At 43.5% G+C, this 23,929-nt stretch overlaps 1 protein-coding gene across 5 annotated transcripts in view; it reads right to left on the bottom strand.

Moving 5' to 3' along the window:
• Positions 1 to 6,405, bottom strand: part of PIK3CG (phosphatidylinositol-4,5-bisphosphate 3-kinase catalytic subunit gamma) — a 35,811-nt gene extending 29,406 nt beyond the window's left edge. Inside the window, exons 1-3 of one of the 5 annotated variants that reach the window (XM_074367656.1) lie at positions 6,211 to 6,319; positions 5,720 to 5,876; positions 1,971 to 3,977 (exon numbers count right to left, since the gene is read on the bottom strand). In XM_074367656.1, the coding sequence (XP_074223757.1) occupies positions 1,971 to 3,977; positions 5,720 to 5,752 (2,040 nt within the window). In that variant the 5' untranslated portion in view covers positions 5,753 to 5,876; positions 6,211 to 6,319. Of the gene's footprint in view, positions 1 to 1,970; positions 3,978 to 5,719; positions 6,186 to 6,210 lie in introns of those variants that run through there. The other 4 variants (XM_074367657.1, XM_010946704.3, XM_010946703.3 and 1 more) reach the window with 4 other exon arrangements.
• Between the last annotated feature and the right edge of the window lie 17,524 nt (positions 6,406 to 23,929).

The following is a 23,929-nucleotide window of genomic DNA, read 5'->3' as shown; positions in this document are numbered from 1 at the left end:
AATACTAACTCTGGTTTTCCAGTTTGGAAATGATCAGAGCAGTAGTGACCTGATAATATTTCAGTTATCTCCATGTTTTTGAAGATGTGGTATGCTCAAATAGGTGCCACTGTAGCTGTAGCTAAGATCTTAATTCTGAGAATGTGGTTATTTCGCCACTGGTACTCACTTAAGAAATGTTATTGAGTTTCTAACCCAAACGTGAGTCTTTCTGACCCTCTTTATGTTTCACTTCTGTAAAGACAATGCATATCTCAACTAGGAGATTATTTTAATCAGGAATCAATGAGTCATTTGGCCATACCTGAAAATGTCTCAAATAGTGTTATAAATGACTACTCTTCTTCAAATTTATGACCACAGATTCAAGATTACTATTACTTAGTGACCTCTTTCATTTAAGCATTTCCAAGAAGAGCACGAATCATTCTCCAATTCTGCAGCGTTTACTAGTGAAAACGGCAACGTAAAACAATTCACGGCAGCCTTGGGACTTGGAAGAGATCACATGCAAATTTGTTTTATGTTTTTTATTAGGGAGAACTAGACAACTAAGGATACCTGGATTATTCTAAAATTTCATTAGCGTTTACGGCAACATCTGAACTCATGGGCAGAGAGAAATGTTGGACATATTTGGTCGATGAGGCTAAGGCCAAATATATTGTTTCACGTTTCTGCCTGATGGGAAGATTCAGAGTTAAAGTTGAGAGTATCCAAAATTCACATCAGAAAACTCCAGAAACTTCCTTTAAATGGTTAGACAGTTTGGTATCCAACATATAGGCTGGCTAATCCTAAGAATCTCAGGTCAAATATCACCTCCTCAGAACTGTCCCTGGCTTCCTCAGTCTAATCAGGTGTCCCCAGGCCCCTTGACTATTTTCTCAAAACACTCTGTAGCTTTCCCCCGAAGCATTTGTCACAACTTGTTATGAAATATCTGCTTGTATGTGTACTCCTTTAATGTTGGTCTTCATGCACCACAAGCTACACTAGGACAGTCAGGCTCTGTTTTGATCACAGCTCTGTCCCCAGCAGCTAGAACAGGGGAAGCACTCGGTACATGTTGTTGAATTAATGAATGAACACATCTCCACTCTAAAATAGCATTTCTCTCCCTGTTCCTTTTCTTCCTCTTCCTTGTAAAGCAGCATGGTGTAATTTGAGAATGGCTGTAGTCAGACAGATCTGTTCCTCCTTTCTTTAACTTCCTAAGAAAATCTTAGGCAAATGATTTCGTCTCTCTGGACCCCAGGGAAAGGCCTGTGAAGGGGAGTGGAAACACAGTACCAGTCCTGTCTAAAGAGAGGGGAAAGAGAGGGGCTTTCAAGGTCCCATCCGGATATGAAATGTCACTCTATGAATTGTGGTAAACATGATCAGGGAGTATGACCTTTTTTCTCTAGGACATGCTATCCTGTCACTGGATTGATGCAAGAAATTGGGAGGCAGTGAAAAGACCAGAGCCTGGAGTCAGACCTCCTGGGTTTGAACTTGTCTTTCAATGTCTATGACCTTGAGCACAGTACTTAGCCTCTCTGTGCCTTGGTTTCCTATATATAAACTACAAACATTAACTTGACCTCCATCAGAGTTGTTGGGAAAGTTAAATGTGATAACACAGAAAAGGCATGTAAATCACTTAGAGCCTTGGCATAAGGGAGCATTCAATAAGTCAAATCTATCATTAATATAATAAATGAGTACAAAGTATTCCCATGGGGCCAGTTCTCCTAAAAAGCGGAAATGTTAATGTCATCAAAATGCTGGTCAGCAAGCCCTCAAAGGCAATAAAAAAAGTACATGGAAGAGTTTACTGCTTTTTGAGGTAGTTTGGTCAGATCTACTTTGACTGATCATGTCTCTCTGGACAAAGGGCATTTGAAGACAGATGAATGGGGTGCCTGTGCACATGCAAACGAATTCCTGGAGACGAGTGCTCCACTGACAATGCCAGCATCCCCTACCTGGACCAGCTGAAGCAGGTAATGTAGAACGTCGTCGTCCTCTAAGCTCTCCAGTTTCTGAACTGCAATGGCTCTTACATTTTCATCTGAAAAGTTGCAGTCCAGGAGTTGCATGGTTAATCCAACATCCAAAGCACTTTGATCCCAGACCTCCCTTCTGGCTAACAGTTGGTATGTTTTGGCTACAATTTCTTGCTGTCCCCATTTCACGGAGCTAAAGAGCTTAGGATATGCTTTGGGGTCCTTAAGGCTTTCATATCTGAAATGCCAGAGCAATTCTTTGTCTTCTGCCGTGAGAGGGTTAAGTGGATCAGTGGCTATGATTGCCTCCAGTTGTTTCCGAAGCTGATTGGGCATTTCGGCTCGCACCCGATCCCCTTCCGGGTCAGGGGTGGGCCGATGTTTAGGCAAGGCTATGGGGTGACAGTAATTGTCTAGAAGAATGGAGATGGACATTGAGTTCTCCTTGTCCGGGTTGGTTGCCGACGTGAGCTTGTCAGCATTGAAGCTTCCATGGTCTTCCCCCTTCCCCGAGAGCTGCCACATGTGGAGCACGTACTCCCCATGGCGCAGGAGGAAGCGGTGGTCTATTAGCAGCAGGTTCACATAGTAGAGAAGCTGAGCTTTGCCTTTGGACTCAGGACTGGGGGTCTCCGCAGAGGCCTTACCAGACAGTGCTGGAGCTTTGCCGCAGTAGATTTGGAGGTTCAGCAGGGCGCCTTTGGGTAAGTCTTTGATCTTGATACTGAACTCAAGCCACACGTTCCAGAGCACCTCCTCCGTGAAGGGTTTGGGGCTAGTTCTTCTTTGGCAAAGGACTTGCTGCCCATACTGGATGTTTGCCTCCACATAAACGGTGAGGTCAGCATTCCGGGGCAGGATGGGGATGTCAATGCCTCTGATCTTGACCCTGAACTTGCGGTCGCAGTCCCACAGGGACACGGTGAACACGCTCTCGTGGTCCTTCCCATGGATGGTCAGCTGCTCATGGTAGCCGGTGACTCCTGTGCAGTCATCCACCAGTGGCCACTCTTCCTTACGCACCTGGTCCAGGTCTGGGTTCGGAGGCGTGTCCAGCACCAGGTGAATCTCTTCCCCGTTCTTCAGGCACTGCCTCACCCACTGGAAGTTTTTGATGGGCGTCTCACCTACCAGGTACTCATCCCGGCCACAGACGCGCAACACAAAGTCTTGTTCATTCTGGCTTTCGGGGATATCCATCAGAGACTTCTTCTTGGCCATCTTGGTAAAGAAGCTATGGAGGATGGTGCCTGGGGTGTCATCCGCCGAGACCTTGATGGTCTGGCTAGTGGTACTGCGATGAATGATGATGAAGATGCAGTTGTTGGTGATCTTCTTCAACAGGTACTCCGGGAGGGGCTTGGATGTCACCCAGGGGTGCATGGCGTAGAGCTTGGGGTCCCGGCCGGCCACCTCGGCCATGCGTGGGGTGACCAGGCGGCGGCGCGTGAACTCCAGCTCGTCGTCGTGCACGTTGCTGACGTCGGTGACATCGTAGCCGATCAGGGCGTTGAGCTGGCGCTGGAAAGCCAGCGTCTCCTCTGAGGGCGTGCTCCGCTGCACGAGATGGATCTGCCCAGGGCTGCGGTGCAGCACCTTCCAGTAGCGCAGGCAGTCCAGGGTCTGCACCACCTGATACTTGTCATAGATCTCGTACCACTGTCCCTTCTTCTGGTAGAGCAGGAGGAAGTGATCGGGGCCGAGGCGGTGGTAGAAGTCGGCGGCCACGCTGGTCTCCAGCGCGCGCAGCCACACCTGGGCCTTCATCTGCTCCACATTGCCGTGGCTGGCCACGTGCAGCAGCGCCGTTTCGGGGGTCTTGGTGTTGCGCTGGCTGGTGGGCAGCACGAACTCGATGGGGATGAGCTCCATGGAGGACAGGCTGGCCGCCGTGCTGCGCTGCTTCATCCTCCGGCGCCTGCGGCAGTTGTCCTCTCTCAGCACCACGGGCGGTTCATAGTTCTCCAGCTCCATGCCCTGTGCAACCTGGCAGCGGAGAAACACAGGGCTCTGTCACAGGGAAGGCACTTACCCTTTATATTCTTACATGAGCTGGCAGAAGGAGACGGTGTAAAAGAATGACCAAGAGGCGCGCATGAAGATACAGGGGCTTTGGGGTCGCGGCCCAGGGATCCTGGCCCCTACGACTTAGACTCTGCGGGACGAACTCTTTAAATAATTTCTGAGCCTGTTTCCCATCTGTCAAATGGAGTTAGCAGTACCTCAGCGGGTAGAGGGGAGAATTAAATTAGGGGACATACATGATGATTATGGGCTGTGGATAGATGGGGGTTCATTAATTATTCATTCTACTTATGTTTGAAAATTTAATTTAAAAAAGAGAGGTAAAGCACTCATCTAGCACAGTGTCTGATGCACTATAAGGGCTCAAGCAGTAATTGTTAGGCATACTGAAATGCTTGGTTGAGTCAAATAATCCAGTTAAAGGATTAAGTCCGGTGCTGTGGGAGATGCTGACTTTCCCCTGCCCCCCTTTGGAAACAAGCCTTTGACTTGTTTGCTGTCTGTTCCGTCTCACATTTCCTGGGGGACCCAGACACCTTACTCAGCTTGCCTCACAGTCTCTTTTCAAGCTGTCTGGATCAGGTATCTGCTCCCTAGTCAACTTCCTGTCCTTTTTTTCTTTCCTTTTTTTAAAATTTTTTTTAAATCTTTCTAGTTAGAAGAAGTAGTCATTGTCACTGATAAAACTCAAAAAGATCAGAATTGGTGAAGTGGCACTGAAGAACATTTGCAGATATTTAAAATTGTGAATCACAAAGTATGTTAGCATCTTGGCTGTCATTGCTCCATTAAGGCAGTATCTTAGGGGAGTCCCCAAGGCTGTAGTCTCTGAGTATGAACAGTCAGGTAATTTTAACTTTGTACCAATTCATTCCATCTACCTTTGGAGAAGCCACAGGATGGAACGTAGGACCAGCCATTTGGGCCCCAATCAATGACTTAACTTCTTTTTTTGCTATAATATTTCATTTCTATGATGGGAATTCACCAGTTTATTCTCATCAACTTATCTACTCTTTCCACAAATATTTATAAGGACTTACCTTCACAGAGCATTTAATTATAAATATGACTTACTGCAGTAAGAAACTCTTCAAATAATGATCAAAATGTTAAACATATTAAAGTTGAAATATGAATAAGGTATTTTGATTTTAATATTTAGCATCACTATATTGTAAGGTATATTCTAATAAGAATCAACTATTGAAACAAAAGTTGTTTCAGAAAATAATATTTACTTCTTAAAGGACTCATGTTAGTGAGGCTCAAAACTACCTATTTCCTTATGAAATAGTGGAGCACTTTTATATACCGAAAAAGAGAGTTTGATTATAAGATAAGAAAGATAAGTTTTATTAGAGCCAAACTTCTTTTCAAATCTTGGCTTAATCTTACTTTTAAGTTCAATATTCCCTCTCTTAAAATATTATGAAGTAGCAGGGAGAGTATAGCTGAAGCAGTAGAGCACATGCTTAGCATGTATGAGGTCCTGGGTTCAAGCCCCAGTATCTCCTATAAAAATAAATAAATAAACCTAATTACCTCCCCCCACCAAAAAAAAATTATGAAATGACACTTAGTAAACACATGAAACCAACTACCCCAAAGGACTGTCTCTTGCAGCTTAAAACTGTCACTGATCTTTGGCTACATTACAGAATAACAAGAGAACTGTAAGATACGTTAATATTGGCACTGACCTGAAATGAAATAGGTCCAAATTTAGGCAACATGCAAATACTCAGCGATCACTTCTGCCTCAGTGACATCAGTCTTACAGGGTATGAGATGCAGAAGAAAACGGGCTGACTAAATACTCACTGCTTTCCTTCATGGTTGAGGCCACGGCGCGCTCTCCTTTTACAAGAAGATGTTAGAAACACTGGTTAAGTGCAGTAATCTCGAAGTGTGCACTTGTGAGAACATGAAAGCTGGCTGTCACAGGCCCCCGTGCCCTCACTCTTCCTCCCAAACAAAAACAAAAAAGGGCTGATGCACCTGCAAAGCTACTGCCGGAATCCTGTGGATAGCCACACACATAGGTCGGACTAGACAATGAAACAGAGACATTCAGTGGCAGTCCCATCCTAAGGACGACAACAGTTCCAGATAAAAATATTCTAGCTGAGGCGGAAGTGTTACTATTCCGAGTCAGACCCAACAAAGGGCAGAAAATAGTAGGAAGTAATACCTGATGAAGCAGCGGAGGCGATGATGCTGAAGGATCATTTGTTTAATTTCTGAAAGCAAAACAAATTCAAACCTACCCAGTCTGCTTCTCAACTCTTCCGCTTTTCTGGGTCTCCCTTCATATCCAGATGCAGAGGAAGTGCTGCAGTTACCAGGAAGGAAGTTTTAACCAAGTTGATTATATGTGTGATTGCTCATTTAAAAAGTGTCAGAAATGCACTTCCTGTTAGGGCACACACAGCAGAGCACAAAGTTGAGCAATGTTGCCTATATATATATTTTTTTACTCTTTAATTTTTAAATTTTTTAAAAAAATTGTGAGAGAGCAGAAACAAATTAAAATCACATAGATCCAAACAAAAAACACATTCGTGAGCCATAAACACATGAAATGTTTTTCTAGCTAGTTCTCAGTGAAAGAAAAGGCCTCCCAGCCATAGTATTAGAGAAACAGCCAGGTGGGATAATTTTAAAGACCCAAATTAAACCCATTAGTCCTGCAAAGCCCATTCAATTAATTTTCCCTGATGGGAATTCAAATGACCCCTTGTTCACACCCTGTAACTGAGGGAGTGGGGAAGAGAAACCTAGTGATCCAGGGGACTGAGTTATCCAGCCGAGCATTTTCAAAGACAAAGTCTGCAAGTTCACTTCCTTAGCTTGGCGAGACAGTTCTCTATTTTTCCAAAGCATTCAGCCTCTGAAATATCACTGGCTCAAACTGAAAGTTCAGTGTGTGTGTGTGTGTGTGTGTGTGTGTGTGTGTGTGTGTGTGTGTGTGTGTGTGTGTGTGTGTGTGTGTGTGTGTGTGTGTCAGTGCCGGGGGTGGAGACTTACTGTGAGCAATGATTGCAGACAGAATAGGTTTCTTGGTGTCATGGGGACGGGGGAGCTGAGCACGGCCACACTGTAAGGTAGAGGTGGGAGATGGCTCCTGATTCCCAGGAGAGTGGAGACACCATAGAAAAGCCATCCTAAATCGTCTTTACAGCAGCTCTATATCTTCCAGGTGACCTCAGTTCGTTCTACATCCTGAACCAGTGCCCCCTCCCCTCCATCCCAGGGTTTCCTATACCAGAGTTCATCCTCCAGCCTAGGCTCTCGTGGACTCCAGCTGAGCCCCGGGACGACAAGTAGAAGGTTTCTTGGAGATAGATAATTAAGAGTTTCTTTCAATGCTCTGACATCAGGCTAAATGATTGTTTCATCTGATCTATCTCCTTTCACGTCGGCTCCTTGGGTCTCAGCTTTCCACAAATAGTGCTGTGATAGTTGACATTAGCAGGGAAACGATTTAACTTAAAGGATGCCTCCCAGATATTTAGAGGGTTCTTATCAGCTTCCCAGAGTATATTCCTGTATAAGAATACTCCCTTAGGAGGCTGGTGGCTTTAGAAGCCTCAGAGCTGCCTGTCTGGGTTGGTTTGGGGGAGAAGGCGAGGAGCCACACTGTAGGAGCACCCCACGCTGTCACCCAGCATGTGTGGAGGAGCAGGTGGGCTGGGTGGGGGGTTGGGGTTGGTAGGGCTGACCACAGAGGGATCATGAGCTTGGCCAGCTCTGTTCTGCAGACCATGCCACAGATTCCTTCCTTGCCCTGGCTCAGTCACACCCAGGAGGCCAAGTCCCAGCCTGACACCACACACACACACACACACACACACACACACACACACACACACACTACTTATTTCAGAAATTCTAGACTCCAGCTCTTGGGTCTCCTTTGTCTCTATAGAAACTACTCAGTTAAATCCAATCACACAAAGGTTGTGTGTTCTATGACTAAACTTGCAAATACTTCAGGCTTTTTTGGTGGTTTGAGATTAAAAGTACCCTGCTCTTCCCCAAATCCTAATATAGCCACTAAAATTTGACTGTATGTCGTCAGTGTTTCAGGGGAGAAGTAATGGCCAGTGTCTCCCTCCTGGATTTGGATACTTCCTCTATACGAGGAATTCTTTACTAGTTGGGGCCTCTTGTATCCTCAGATTTTTCAGGTTCAAAGACCTGTAGATCTCATCATTATTCTGTTTTATTAATATGTTTCTCTCTTTGCCTCTTTTTTCCCCTTCTGTGAATCTTGTGAATCTCATACACCTGGTACCATGCTTTACGTAGACATACACTACATTTTGACTGAAAAAATACAATCAAGTAGTCTTAATCTTCTTTGTACATCCAGCCATCACAGGCATATTAGAACAGATTAGAAAATAAGAACACTGTTGGATGTGTTAGTGGTCAATAAACAGGTTAAGAATAAATTATTTGCTCTGAGGAAGCCTTTTCATGATAGTCTTCAGATAAATTACTTGTGGCCTAGTTGGAGAGACAAGACATGCAGATTAAAAAAAAGTCATGTGCAATATGATAGTATGTGTAGACCAAGTGGTTTAAATATATTATGTAACATTCCTTACATAATACAGTAGTTTACTGGAGGAGGTCACTTTGGGTGGAATTAAAAATTTTTTAAATATGCAGGGAGAGGTTCAGGATTTAAGGTAAGAGGAATCAGAAGGGAAAGTCTTCAAGCCAAAACGTATTTGAGGGACAATGTGCTGATCAGTTCCCTGAACTGGAGAGTTTGTGAAAGACAATAATGGTGGGAGATGGTGGGAGATCTGGGAAGACATGAGAAGACTGGCCTGTGGTTCCTAAACTTATTTCGTGTCTTGGCACACGTAAAGAGTAACAATACTTGTGTGATGCGCTGGCTGCAGTGGACTAAATGTTTGCTCCCATTTTGTATATTTAAATCCTAATGCCCAGTAGAATTAGGAAGTGGGGCCTTTGGGAGAGAATTAGGTCATGAGGGTGGAGCACTCATGAATGGGATTCATGCCCTCATTCGTGCCCTCGCCCTGTTTCTGCCCTGTGAAGACACAATGAGAACGCAGCAGTCGGCAGCCCAGAAGAGGACCCCCACTAGAACCTGACCATGCTGGTACCCTCATCTCAGATTTTAGCTCTCAGAACCATGAGAAATGAATGTGTTGTGTGTAGTACTGTGTTATAGCAGTCGGATCTGACTGTGACACGGGAATAAAGTGAAGAGGTTCCCCAGAGCATGAGACAGTGCCTGTGTCCCCAAGGGCCCGGGATGCCTTTGGAGCGCACTGGTTGGGGAGCTGTCATTGGTTACTGTTCCTGGGTAGGGTAGCTAAGTGACTCAGACATCTGAGTATCTCTCAGCTTGACAAAGCACTAGAATCCATCTTTTCATAGCTTCTAGTTCAGCCTCCGATGGCTTATACAATGATAAAATAGACTTAAAGGCATTTTAATCTAATCTCACAATTTGCTTCGCCTTCATACCTCTCTTGGTTGTCTAGGCACACACGCCAATCTCTATGATGCTTTTTGGTCTGTGTCTGGTAAGATGAAAAAGGAGCATCCTGGTAATGGAGAAGCACCAGCAATCACAAGACCTGGGTTTATTCCTGCTTTTCCCCTAGGCCTAATCTATGCTAATGCATCTCTCTCAGTTTCCTAATCTATGGAAGAGATAACAGCCACCGTACTTACCCCATAGGAGGTTGTTATAAATGTTCAATTTTCAATAGCACATAAAGCTATGTAACTATACTATACTGTTGGATGCCATAGAGGACAGACAAGTCTAGGTGTCACACACTAACACTACAGACAGAGGAAGAAGAGGCATGCCAGCTTGTGTGTTTCCTTTCCAGAGAGAGGAAAACTCTCCCGGAAGCCTCCTGGGTTCCCTCCTGTCTCTGGCCAGACTTGGGGCAAGTGTCTATCTCTCCCTCAGCCAATCCCTAGGAAAGGGGCTAGAATTACATGAGTGGTTTGAGCTAATCAGGGTTATCTCTCTGCTGAGTGCCTGGCTGGCAGAGAAGGGTGGCCCCCAGAACAAAACGAGGGCTCTGACAGGACAGAGTGGGGCTGGGGAGGACAGCAGGAGAGTCTGTCACAGCCTGAATGCCATTTGGGGGATAGGCTATTATCACGCCAGGGTAGGGGGGAGCCACGCCAGGTTCAGAGAAAAGAAGCTGTGGGAAATAAGTCACAGTCAACACAGCCCCAAGGAGTTACAGCCAGACCCAGTGCCTGTGGGACATTCTATTTTTATGAATAGAAATAGGGCACTTTTGTCAGTTTCTTTATTCAGCTCAACTTTGCCAATATGGCTCAGTAAGCACTTCACACATTTCTAGGAAAGATTTTTCTGTAAACTGATTTTTTAAAAAATTGAAGAAATTACAATGTTGTGTTAATTTCTGGTGTACAGCATAGTGATTCAGTCATATATATATATATAGTTTTTCATTATAGTTATTACAAGGTATTGAGTAGAGTTCCCTGTGCTGTACCGTAGGACCTTGTTGTTTATCTATTTTATATATAGTAGCGTGTATCTGCGAATCCCAGACTCCTAATTTATCCCTCCTTACCTTTCCCCTTTGGTATCCTTAGGTTTGTTTTCTATGTCTGTGAATTTGTTTCTGTTTTGTAAATAAGTTCATTTGTCTCATTTTTTAAGATTCCACATATAAGTGATACTATGTGCTATTTGTCTGTAAATTGATTTTTAAAAGTCCAGACTCCTTAGCATGCTACATCAGACCCTTTATGATCTATCTCTTATGGTCTGTAGACTTCACCACACCATTGTCTATAAGGAACTTGAGCATCTGTGGATTTTGATATCTGCTGGGGTCCTGGAACCAGTCCCTCCCCTGTGGTTACTGACAGACGATGCTATGCAGTTTGCATAACCTCCTCTGGGAGAGCTTTCTAGTTTAGGAAAGCTTTCCTCCGTTAGTAATCACCACAACAGCAACAGCAGTATTACCACCGCCAAAAACAAACTCTTCCCATAGCACTTCCCATGCGTCTTACATTGTTTTGAGCACTTTCATATATTAATTTGTTGAATCCTCACAACATCCCAAGGAGAGGGGCATTGCCATTACCCCCACTTACAGATGATGAAAGTTGGGCACAGAGAAGTTCAGTAGCTCCCCCAGGTCCCACAGCTGTGAGAGGTCATTGCCATAGCACCTCTCCTGGGGGCTGAGAGCTATTTGCTAGGCTTCCTCCTGCATGAGACTGTGAGTTCTTGGGGACAGTGAGCGCTGTGTTCATCAGTGAATTCCCCAGAGCCTGACACAGTGGTTGGCATCTACAAAGTGAGGGCCTCAGTAAATATTTGTGGAATGCATGATTTGTATAGAGTATCTCTTTTCTGAAAGTCAGTGAATTCCCTCGCATTTACAGGAAGCAACCGGGATATTGAATGAGACTCCTGCAGCCTCCCAGATCAGACAAAACCCAGGCATCCCCTCCGTCCCATGGAACCCAAAGCCCAGCCATCTACCTCCTCTTAAAACCTCAGAAGAGAAACCTTGGGAGGAAAATGGCGTGTAGTATGTGGAACTTCGGAAGGACCCTAGTTTAACTAACATTATCAGAACTACAATGCCTGAGAAATAGCCCCTTTATTAATTTATTAATTATCCTGATCTATTATATTAGTTGTCTTTGTTTTTCCCATATCAATTTTGACAGAAATATAAGACTGAAAACTGCCGGTACCACATCCTTGTGAGCAAGAAATCCTCCCATATAGTGGATACCAGACCCATCCCTGGGACCTTCAGACTGTCAAGTATTTTTATCTGTCTAGCTACACACCTGTCCAATCACTGGCCTTTCTCTATCTGCCTCTTACACACATACCCTGATCCTGACAGAGACAAAACTGCTGCAATCAATAGGGAGTGAGGTTTCCAAGCCAAAGATGGCTCCTTCATTCATGGGGTTGTTCCTGTTCAGGGGCACAGCAGAGGATCACAGGAGAGAGGAAGACTTAGTAGACCGTCTTGGGTGGAGCCTGCTCTCAAAGCCCTGGTCCTGAAGCCCCAGGGGATGACAATTTAATAGAAGCTGCTTCTCTGGCCATTATATGAGACGCTGTTCCTTCCAAAGCCCTGGATTCTGCCTGAGAGCCTGGCAGGAGTCACATCCCCCTGGAAGCAAGCTCAGAGGCTGCCCTTCCTCTCCGGGTTCAGCAGTAGGGCGCAGGAGCCAGGGCTGGGGGTGGGGCGGGGTGCAGGGGTGCGGGGCCTGACCCGCCTTTCCCCGCTGGGGACACAGCGAGGCCAGAGCCTCGCAGGGACCCACCTGCCCGCCTAGCGCACGCATTCCTTGTTCTGTACCTGGGAGGACTCTCTCCTCCAAAGCTCGGCCAGCCTTTGCTGCAGTCACCCATGTCGTGGGTCTGTTTAATCCCACGAACATTTTCAGCAGATCAGAAGCCCTGATGGGTGTGTCTCAGTGAAGTTGTGAGCCGCCCTCGCCCCCCTCCTCCCCGTGCCCTCCTGCCCTCAGCGTTTCTCCTTTTTTTTTTTTTAAAGTGGATGCCTGGGCACCCCTCCCTTCTCTCCTTCCTTCCTTTTCTTTTAAAATAGAATTTACTGACTCGAGGAGGGGGAGGGGCTTCTGCGTTGCTTTTAATGGTCTGTTTCTTGAAGAGGTGCTAGCTGCAGTGTGACCGATTTGTGGACTTTAATCAAGCTGTACACTCGAGGGTCGCTTTTCCGTGTGTTATCCATCAATAAAAGTTCAAAAACACAGTGTTTATCTAAAATAATTTTTACTTAAAAATGTCTGAAATTTAACCTACTTCCCCAGTTTTCTTAATTAAGTGGGGTTTTCCCCCCCTTCTTTCCACATCCTTGGCGGACTGTTCTCTCCATCTGAATCTTGGTGTTTCAGGAGGAGGCTGGGGCTGGACCAGCATGTCTGCCTCTCACAAGCAGTGACCTCTGTCCAGACCCTCTGTCTTATGTAGCAGAGGCCATCAGGCTGGGCAGAATGTCGTAAAGGAAATATGATCCCATTTGGACTCATTTGAAGGAAAAGGGGTCTCTGAGCCCAGCTGCTGTTGTGGAATTCCGATTAATTGTTTATTGACTGATGCATTCATTACCATTTGTTCATAAGTTCATTAAACATTTATTATTGAATATTATCTGCGACCTGGCACATGGATCCCCTGTCTGCAGGGAGCTTGCAACTTAGCAGGCAGAGAGGATGGGTACCTGCCATCATCGCGGAGTGGGGAATGAGAGATGGACCCTCAGAGCTGCACAAGGGGGAGGAGGAGTTCAGAGTGGGATGCTGTCCTTTCCAGGTGAGCCCACCCAGAAAGCAGGCAGAACAGGTGGGACTGGACGGGCAGAGGTGGAGGGGAAGAGCATTCCAGCAGAAGGAATAGTATACAGCAGGCAAAGCAGAGAAGAGTGAAATTTCCTCAAATAGCCCAGAATGGAAGAAGTTTCAGAGGGCGGTTGGGCTGCATGGCCAAGTCATGGCATTTCTGCTGGGGCCATGGCAAGAGGCATTCTGTAGGAGCTGTCAAACAAGTGAGAAGTGCCAAACTGAACAGGGTGTGTTGGGAGTAAGGGCAAGGTTAGAGGACATCTCTAGGGCCCCCTGGACTTTCTTCCTTTGATTAACAGCTTTATTGACATGTACTTTACACACTATCCCTTTCGGTTTTAATCCTTCCCATGGTTCTCTGAGGCAAATGCCACAGTGCTGATGTGTTCATTAGGGTATGCTAACTGTGCTAACGGCTGTACCAAGAATCTCAGTGGTGCATTTCTTTCTCACATCATAGTCCCAAATTGGTTGGTTGGGGAAGGTGCTGTTCATTCAGGACCCAGCTCCTTCCAACTAGAGGCTCTGCTTTCCCTTTCGGCCTTGAGTCCTTCATTGGGTCTGAAATGGGTCGTGGCTCTTGTGCCCACACCCCATTGGCCAGAGCTGTGTCATGTGACCCACCTAGTGCCAAGGGTGGCTGGGAAATACAACCTATCTGTCTGCCCAGGGGGAAAGAAAATAGGTTTGGCAAAACCATAGTGTTGTGTTTGCCACCACATGTTAGAGATGATAGGGCTTTGATGAGCATGACAAAATTTAAGTGCTGTTAGATATCTAATTTCATGCATTATGAATTATTTCTATCCTGAGACACTTAGAAGATGGCCCATCAGCCTTAGACAGTCATAGATGTGATTTTATCTTGTTTCTACGTTGAATGTTCAGTGATAACTAAAGGCTTTTACCAAACTAGAAACTGGCAGTCTTCCCTCTTGCCTTCTCCAAACTCCTCTACAATAACACCGTTCTTTCTTCACTTGCTGGGAAATTCTCTTCTAATTAGGCAATGCAGTACTTCAGAGGATACCCATAAGAGAACGGAGAGGGACTACTAGATAGCTAAGGAATTACGTTAGCTGACTTTGTCGTTTCAAGGCCAACCCAAATATTTTTAAAAATTCACCTCTTGGGAGTGTTTTGTGCATTTATTTTACTACTCCATCATTATTAAAGTTTACTTATTTTAATAAGAGTTTACTTTTATAAACTTAAAAAAACCAATTTTTTAATGGAAAGTTTATTTGTATCATCAGCAGGGTAGGGATTGGTGGAAGGTCTGGCTCATGTCATCATTTGGAGACCAGGCTGATGGGGACCCTGCTATGGGGCCCCAACATGGGGCTTTCCAGGTAACCTCCAGAAGATGAGAGTGGCAGGCGGTTTTTATGGAGATTTTTATGGGCTGGACCTGAAAGTGGTAAATATTTCCATCCACATTTCATTGGCCAGAAGCCAGTCATGTAACCACAGGGACTGCAAGGGTCTGAGAAATACAACCCCTGGTGCAACTCAGCAACAGCTCTACTCGATGTGGTGGAGAAGAGGTCATCAGCCTTTGGGGAACAGCTGGTCATCTCTGCCACAGCGAGGCTGCCAACTTCTCTTTTCTTTAAACTTACGTACAGCACTCCGGCTCTGCCAAAAGTAGAGGTACTAGGGAGGCTGGTTTTAAGAAAAAAAGGAGATCTTGCTTGAATACGATGGTTCTGAAAGAATGAAATGCTTGGTCATTGTTGAATTGATAATGTAGATCTGTTGAATTGGTAAATTTGTTGGATTGATAACATGAATCCCAAAAAGGAGGATAGTGTGAATGGTTGTATGGTGCAAAGGTCCAAAGGAGAAAAAAAAAAAAAAAAAAGCAGATGCGATGGTCAAGAGGGCTAGTGACAAACTCGCCAGTTCTCCTCCCAGAAGGTGGGTGCTAAGATGACATTCCTTACCTGCTTTGAAGTTAGGATGATCACTGATTTGCTTTGACCAATGAAGTGTGGGCAGAAATGTGTCACAGGGTGCCATATTTCCTTCCCTCTGCTGTGGAGAACCTGGAAGCACACATTGAGATGGTACCTTGTCAACCCGGCCCCTGAAAGACTGGAATCAGCAGAACTCCCCAGTTCACTCACCATGAGATGAGTGTGTTTGTGGGCAAGAAATTCACTTTTGGTGGGCAAGCTGCTGAAATCTTGGAGCTGCTTGTAACTGCAGTCTAACCTAGTAAGTTCTGACTACTGCATCAGGTAAAGGTTCTCCTTGAAAAAGACAAGCTGACATAATATTTTGCATCAGATTTTAAAGGGTTAACTTTTACTCTATGGGATTTGAAATCTAAAGTTGCTTTGGGTGGAACTCTGTTGCTATCAACTTTAAGTGGCATAAATCAATCCCATTCATTCATTAAAATATAATATTTAATTTAAAAATGCTTCAAAAGTCATGCTACAAACTACTATATAAAATATCAGAGAAGGAGCTAAGATTTGATCTAATGTTGAAGGTACACAGTTATAGACAATAGATAATGTCTTTTTCCATCTGTTCCTAAAGAAGATACAATTTTCAGAGTTTTAGATGTAGATTTTAGTAAAAGTAAATTATATGTAGTTCTTTTTGTCTTGCTTCATGATACTGTTCCTCTTTCCCCTCAAGGATTTTGTGTGGCTTTTCTTAGAATCTCCTCCTCCTTAATGATATTGAAATAACTGGAATCAGTGCCAGGGGATCTTTTTCTTCTTTTGTTTCCTCAGTTCTGCTTTAAAAATTCTATGATTCCCATGTTCTAATTGCAGTATCAGTCTATTTGCCACCAGTGCCAAGAATCACATGAATCCCTTACGTCCTCTGCCCCGGAATGCCTCATGATGAATAAGGATGATGGCAGTTCTAAACCACATACACACACCTCCATGGGAGACAGTAGGTTTTGAGTCTTTCCCATTTCACAGAACAACAGAAACCTTAAAGCTTGGTCGGAAACAGGAGGGGCCATGCTAGTGTTTCCCCCATTGTTACTGAGCACAAGTTCTTTTGTGTGCCTGAGGCACAGTGAAGCCAGACAATACCTAAACATCAGAGTTTGGAGCAGAGAAAGGTTTGTCGCAAATCTGAGCAAGGAGAATGGGTGGCTTGTGCCTCCCCAACTCCAAACCCTCTGAAGGGTTTTGGGAAAGCATTTTCAAAGGCCAGGTGAGGGAGGGGAGTCACAGGGTATGTGAACAGCTCATGCACAGTTCGCTGATTGGTTGATGTTGATATAACAGGGCGGTCAACACTCTCAATCCTTAGGCGCCAGAAGATCTGGGGGCTGTGTGCTTGTGACCAAGTAGTTAATTTCCTCCATTTGGTGGTGGCTTTTAGCATCTGAATAACTCAGGAAATCTGTATGAGGTACTATCATCTGGGTCCTTCAGAGGGGAGCTACAGCAGAGGATATGGGCGAGGGGTGTGTCCTGGGAAGGTTCCATAGGGTCTTGCTTGGTTACAAAATGTCAGGCTTTGGCCTGGCATCAGAACCCTCTGGGAGACTTGTTCAAAACGTGTGTTCTTAGTTTCACTCCAGTCTCCCTGCATCAAGACATCCAAAGGAAGGACCTGGGAATCTGCTCCTATTGGCAAAAAGTTACCTCTTGTTCTGGGGTTATGTTACCAGCTGGAACTGCCTGTTTTGACCCCGACGTGATCAGTAGTAGCATGTGACATGCTTTTAAAGGCTTGTCTCACAAACACTCATTCTAGACACATCTGTTTATCTTGCTTTGCAGGAAACAAATGATGCTCAAAAAAATCTGACCTATAAGTGATTTAAAGACTATAGGATGAAGCGTAGACAGGACATTTAATGACCAAGCCAGTCCTTTTGAAGAGAATTCGTCACTAGTGACAAGTGTGATGGTCTCAGTCAAATCTAGTTCATCCGCTTAGACAACATGATAGGCCATCGTGATAATGAAACTGAAACGAGATGAAAAGTCGATTCATTTTAATAAACATTTAATGAGTCCTTATTGTGGCTTATGATAAAGAACACACTGAAGATGATTTTAGAATCATAGAGTTTTAGAACTGCTGGGAATTATGCAATATGTATTTTGAGTCTGTTTTGTGAATGGGATTGACATGGATTTAGGAACCAGACTCCTTGGGTCTAAATCCCTGTTCCATGATTTGCAGGCCTGCCTTGGACAGATCACCTCTTTCTTACTTCTTTGTCTTAGTTTATTCTATATAATTGTACCTACGTCATAAAATGTTAAGGATTATGTGAATTATATATGTAAAGCTTATAGAACAGTACCTGGCACATGGTAAGCAATAAGTACATTTAGCCATTAAGTAGCTCCATCCTATTTTACAGACAAAGAAAGTTCAGCCCAGAGATGCTCAACAACCTTCCCAAGCTAATGCCCTTAACTCGTGGCAGAGTTGAGCCTGGAACCCACGTCTTCTCAGTGATTTGTTTTCAGTACGAGTTGCAGAATGATGGCAGACACTCTCTCAAGGTGAGGTCTTTTTCATCATTATTTGAAAAATAAGGTGGAGAACATTTTGAGAGCAATTTTAAAAATTATAAATATAGCATAACATAGTACATCCTATCAGTGAACATTACATGTAGAAGGAATTAAAAGTAATGCATGGAGATCATCATGGCATCAAATTGTTATAGAAGCTTCTGGAAAGAGAAGACCCTTGAGCCTACTGCCTTCATGAAGCATTGGATTTGGCTGGGAAGAAAGGCTTTCCTGGTGGGGAAAAGGGCACAGTGGTCGCAACAACCAGGTGTGTGTGAAGCAGTGGTTCTGGAGAAGACAGGCTGGATCACAGGGAACTGAGTTGTATACTGGTGGTTTGCAAGTAGGGGTTAGGCATGTGTTTTGTTTGGCCTATGAAGTTTCACAAAAGTTTGAGTTGGCTGCTTTTATCTGTCAGGATTCTTCAGAGAAACAGAACCAAGAAAGTGTATACATGTATTTGTATGCATGTGTGTGTACCTGTGTGTGTGTGTCTAAAGAGAGACTGATTGACTGGTGTTAGGGAACTGCGATTGTGGGGGCTGGTATCTGAGACCTGTAGGCCGGCCGGCTGACTGCGAATTCAGATGGGATTTCTGTGTTCCATTTTTGAGGCAGAATTATTCATTCTTTCTTCTCCAGGGAACTGTAGTTTTTTGCTCTTAAGGCCTTTAACTTATTGGATGAGGCCTTCCCACATTATTGAAAGTAATCACCTTTGCTTAAAGTCAACTGATTGTAAATGCTAACCACATCTACAAAATACCTTTGCATCAATGCCTACACTAGTATTTGACTAAACAATGGGGCACTGTAGCCTAGCCAAGTTGAAACATAAATTAAACACAATAGCTACCAACACTAGAAAATCTCTAGATTTTAAAAGGAAGAGCCAGGCTTCTCGCTTCTATGGAAAAACGGAAATATCTGGTGACTTTGGACCTGTAAATTCATTGGATGAGGGATGGACTTCTGGATTGCTTCAATCTCTACCCTCTCCATGAGCGTCTGAGCTGGTGTCCTAAAGCCAGAGGTGGATGGAGAGACCTGAGTTTGGTAAAGGAAGACAGGACCATGTGATGGAGGACAATGGACCTACGTCAGAAGAAAATCTTAGATCACTACAACAGCAGGGAAGGAACTTAGAGATCTTCCAGATCAGTGAGTTATCTGTGGAGGCTGCTGGAAGGGGCAGTGGGGGTGGTAGGATCCGGTTCCTTTGTGTGTTTTAATCTGAGCAGTCTACTTTAATCAGGTTTGGGACTGCTCAAAAGTTTGAAAACCACTCCTCAAGACCAGCGTGGCCATATTACAGTTGAAGAAACTGAAGCCTGGATTCTCAGTTTGGTTTTCATATGACAAGCAATAGAAAGCCTTTGATTATTTTTTTCCTTTCTTTTTTAAATTGCCAGATGGTTGATTTAAAATGTTGTGTTAGTTTCAGGTGTACAGCAAAATGATTCAGTTACACACACACACACACACACGTGTGTGTGTGTGTGTGTGTGTGTGTGTGTGTATACATACATATATATATTCTTTTTCAGCTTCTTTTCCATTATAAGTTATTATAAGATATTGAATATAGTTCCCTGGGCTGTACAGTAGTTTTCTTGTTGTTTATCTATTATGTATATAGTAGTTTGTATCTAATCCCAAATGCCTAATTTATCCTCCTCTTCCCTTCCCCTTTGGTAACTGTAAGTTTGTTTTCTATGTCTGTGAGTCTATTTATGTTTTATAAATAAGTTCATTTGTACTATTTAAAAATATTCCACATTTAGGTGATATCACGTATTTGTCTTTCTCTGACTGCCTTCGCTTTAGTATGATAATCTTTAGGTCCATCTGTGTTGCTGCAGATGACATTATTTCATTCCTTTTTTATAATGGCTGAGTAATATCCCATTGTATACATACAGACCACATCTTCTTTATCCATTCATCTATTGATGGACATTCAGGTTGCTTCCATGTCCGGGCTATTGTAAACAGTGCTGCTATGAACACTGGGGTGCATGTATCTTTCCCAATTAGTTTTCATCTTTTCTAAATATATGTCCAGGAGTGGGATTGCTGGATTATATGGTAAGAAAGCCTTTGACTACTCTTAAACTTGAGGAGTCATGCGATCATATGAAAGAATCATCAGACAAGAAATAACTGAAGCAGTCAAGAGTTGGGAGCAGGAGGACCACAGAGAAGCCATTTCATGCTCCATGTTGAAGTACTCACAGCCTAGACCAGGTAGTGGCTCTGAAAATAAAGAAGGAGCAGGAGTGATCATTGGAGACAGGCCAGAGATAAGCCACCAAGGGGTGGGCAGAGGCAAAGGAGTCTCTGAGATGTCAAGTCTGTTGACCAAGAAAATAATGATACTTTTGGCAGAAATTAGAAAACTGGAAAATGAATCCATTTAAAGGGCCAACTTCTTTAACATAACTTACTGTGTTTGGACTTCAAGTTTATTTTTCAGTGGGCTTGACCGACTTCACACCTTCCTTTAACAAATGAATGTGTTATTCTGCCTCTAAGGATTTGTTAACAGCAGGTGCCAGGATAAACCTAGTATTTGATAGGAATGATGGAAAATTTGGTAATATTATCAATGTATATTGTATATTTATACTTGAGATTCTAAAAGATTTATTTAAAGACTTTAGACCCTTAAAGCCTGCAGACAAATGATAAACTTTAAATATGTAGCAAAATAAGCATATGTCATGTTAAATTAACTTCATATTAAGGAAAACTTGTGAAATAAATAATGAACTTTTAACCTGTGATGAATTCCATTGTGGAAATAGCTTAATTAGCTTCAGTGTGACTGCCTGTTAAATACATGTCAGCTAGCACCTAGCACAGTGCCCCCAAATTAGCAATTTAATTTTAATGTTAACATAATTACTTTTAATATAATTATAATAGAATATAAGTGTTTTCTTAATTGAACTAGTCCTCAGTCTGAATTAAACTGTGCCCAATCTCATCATTAGATAATCCTCAGATAGTCTGTCTCAAAATACTTTGTTTATATATATCCTAGGTCAGAATATACTCTTTAATTCCAATATAAAGGGATTCTCTAAACTGATCAGTGACTTAAATGGGCAGCATCCTCACCAATGTTGTCTATAATATATTGTATATAGCTGCATATGCTAAAGTTCTGTATAGCAACATCATTCAAAGAATATATGCACGACAAGACCAGTTAGAAAACTGTAAGAGAAGAGAGAAACAGGAGACTAGGATGAGTGCAGGAGGACTGAAGAATGAAGACTGGATTGTAGGAGACAACTACAGTTAGGGACGGAAGAAGAGAAATCCAGCCATTCAAAGAAATAAAGAAGAAATATATAGAGAGAAGAACCAGGAGAACCTGTTATCACAGAAACCAAAGGAGAAGAGCTTTCTAAGAGAGAGGGAAGGTGGTTGGTGGCCAACCAGGTAAGAAGCAGCAGATGAAAATGTTGAACAGATCATTGAATTCGATCAGGAAGTGTTTGGTCCTGATGTAGAGAAAACAGTTTCAAGGGGTGATAGATGTTCTATCAAGATGACTGTGTATTTGAGAGGATGGAGGAGAGGAAATAAAAACATTGGCTGACAAGATACAGAAACAACCTAAATGTCCATTGACAGATGACTGGATAAAGAAGTTGTGGTATATTTATACAATGGAATACGACTCAGCCATAAAAAAAGAATAAAATAATGCTGCTTGCAGCAACATGACAACATGGACCTAGAGATTGTCATTCTAAGTGAAGTAAACCAGAAAGAGAAAGAAAAATACCATATGATATCACTCATATGTGGAATCCAAAAAAATAAAAAATAAAAAGAAAAAAAAGGACACTATGAATTCATCTACAAAACAAAAACAGACTTGCAGACATAGTAAACAATCTTATGGTTACCGAGGAAAGGGGGTAGGAAGGGATAAATTTGGGAATTTGAGATTTACAAATGTTAGCCACTATATATAAAAACAGATTTTTAAAATTGGCTGAAATTCATAGAAAATTTTAAGCACCTTTAGCCAAGAGTTCACTTCTGGTTCCCTTGAAATGCCTCATTTACTTCAATTAATGACAAGTAAATCTATTAGTGTCAGTAATTCATGCTCAAAATAAAGACTCCCTATTTGTTGTTGTTGTTGTTGTTGTTAATTACCCAGGACAGGAGTTCATTAGCCAGTGAGTGCACACCCTAATGATCAGCCTAGGTAATTGTGGTATTATTAAAATAGCTTAATGGCTTGGATTAATATCCCCTTTATCATGGATTTATCTGTTTGTAGAGACAACAGAGGCTGACAACTATAGAAATAGAATTTTAGTCTCTAGATCTAATTACTCTAAGGCTGGCAGAAAATAAGGAAACAAGTTGTAGAAATTGCAGCAAATTCTCTGAATTGTAAACAGTGCTAAACAGTACAAGTCACCATGAGAACATCTTTGAGATGTGTTGGGGGATCCCCTCACTAGCCCTACTCTCACAGCCTTCTGCTGTATCAAAACTGGTCAGCCATTCTCTGTCTCGAAAATATCCTCCCTTGTTTCACCTGACATCAGCTCTTTGGTTCCCTTCTTCTGTGACTGTCCCCTAGGTTTCCTTAATTCCTTTCCTCTGCCAGCCCTTTAAAGGGTGCTTTCTCCTCCCAGATACAGTCACCAGCTCTCTTCTTTCTTGATGCCTTTTCTTGGAAGATCTCCTATCCTCCAACAGCATCACCTATCTCCTATGGTCAGGTGATCTCAAATCTACATCCCTCTTCCTTTCTCCTGAACTTCATTTTTATGTTCCCAGCTGCCTATGGAACAGACCCTCTGAGAGGGTTTGTAGGAACCTTGAGCTCTATTTGTCTACAACCAAACTTGCAGTTTCTTCACCCAGGGCCTCGTTCCCCACCAAACCTGTTCTTCTCCCTCGGGTGACGGCTGCAGCATCTACCCAGCCACCTGAGCTGGAAACCTGAGAGTGATCCTTGGTGCTCTCCCCTGCTCACCTCCCATATCCAGTTTGTGTCTGAACTGTGGCCGGTCTGCTCTTTGACACTATTTGTTCATTCATCAAATGAGTCTGTTTATTGTGTGCCAGGTACTGGGGTCATGACAACAAATGAAACAGGTGAAGTCCAAACTCTGGAACTTAAATCTAATTGGGAGACATAGGCAGTGGAGAAATAAATATATAGTGGTAGCTGGCATTAACTGCTAGGAAGAAAAATGAAGCAGGGTAAGGGGCAAAGAGTCATAGAACGGAGTTGCCATTTTAGATATATTGATTACAGAAGACATCTCTGATGCAGTCACAGATGAAAAGACGTCTGAGTAAGTGAGGAGTTGATCCCTGTGAGTGTCTGGACATAACCCCGCTTTTGCCTTCTTATCAGCCCTGCCTGGGTCCAGTCTTCATCACTGCTCCCCTGAGAGTTTTTGGGCTCCATGCTTCAAATTTCATGTTGTAGCTGAGTAGGACCCTGTTGTCATCATCGGTGACCATCTGATATCTGTAATGGTGTTTGCAACTGCTTAACTGTATAACAGTTTAAAGGGTTGTTCTCATGCTCTAGCTGACCAGGGTTGGGCTGGAGAGGAGGGAGGCTTGGGTGGTCTGCCCAACCCCCTTATGGTACTGGTGCTGAGTGCAGGGATCATGCTCAGTGCCCTGCCCTTGACCCCAGTGCCCTCCTCTTGACCCTTGTGGTTTCTTTGTATCTTGTTGTTTGAGCTGCAGGCCTCAGCCTGCTTAAAAGGCTGAAAACATTTATCAACCTGGCCAGAGGTGAACTTCATACCCAGCAGAGGGAAAGGGAACACTGTATCTGCAAAAAACAAGAACAGTTTGGCAGCAGTTTGTAACCCTGTATGTGATCTCTGCGGAAACTAGCTCTGCCTCTTGAACTCTTGAACTGTTACTTTAAAACCCCTTGCCTTCTCTCCCCAGCAGACTCACAGTCTTAGAGGCATTAGCCCACTGTGACCTTGTTTGCCTGGCAAAGAA

This window comes from Camelus bactrianus, chromosome 7 (assembly GCF_048773025.1).
Source record: "Camelus bactrianus isolate YW-2024 breed Bactrian camel chromosome 7, ASM4877302v1, whole genome shotgun sequence".
NCBI lineage: Eukaryota > Metazoa > Chordata > Mammalia > Artiodactyla > Camelidae > Camelus > Camelus bactrianus.
Note: the sequence above shows the minus strand (reverse complement) of the source record. Positions and strands in the feature narration are given on the sequence as shown.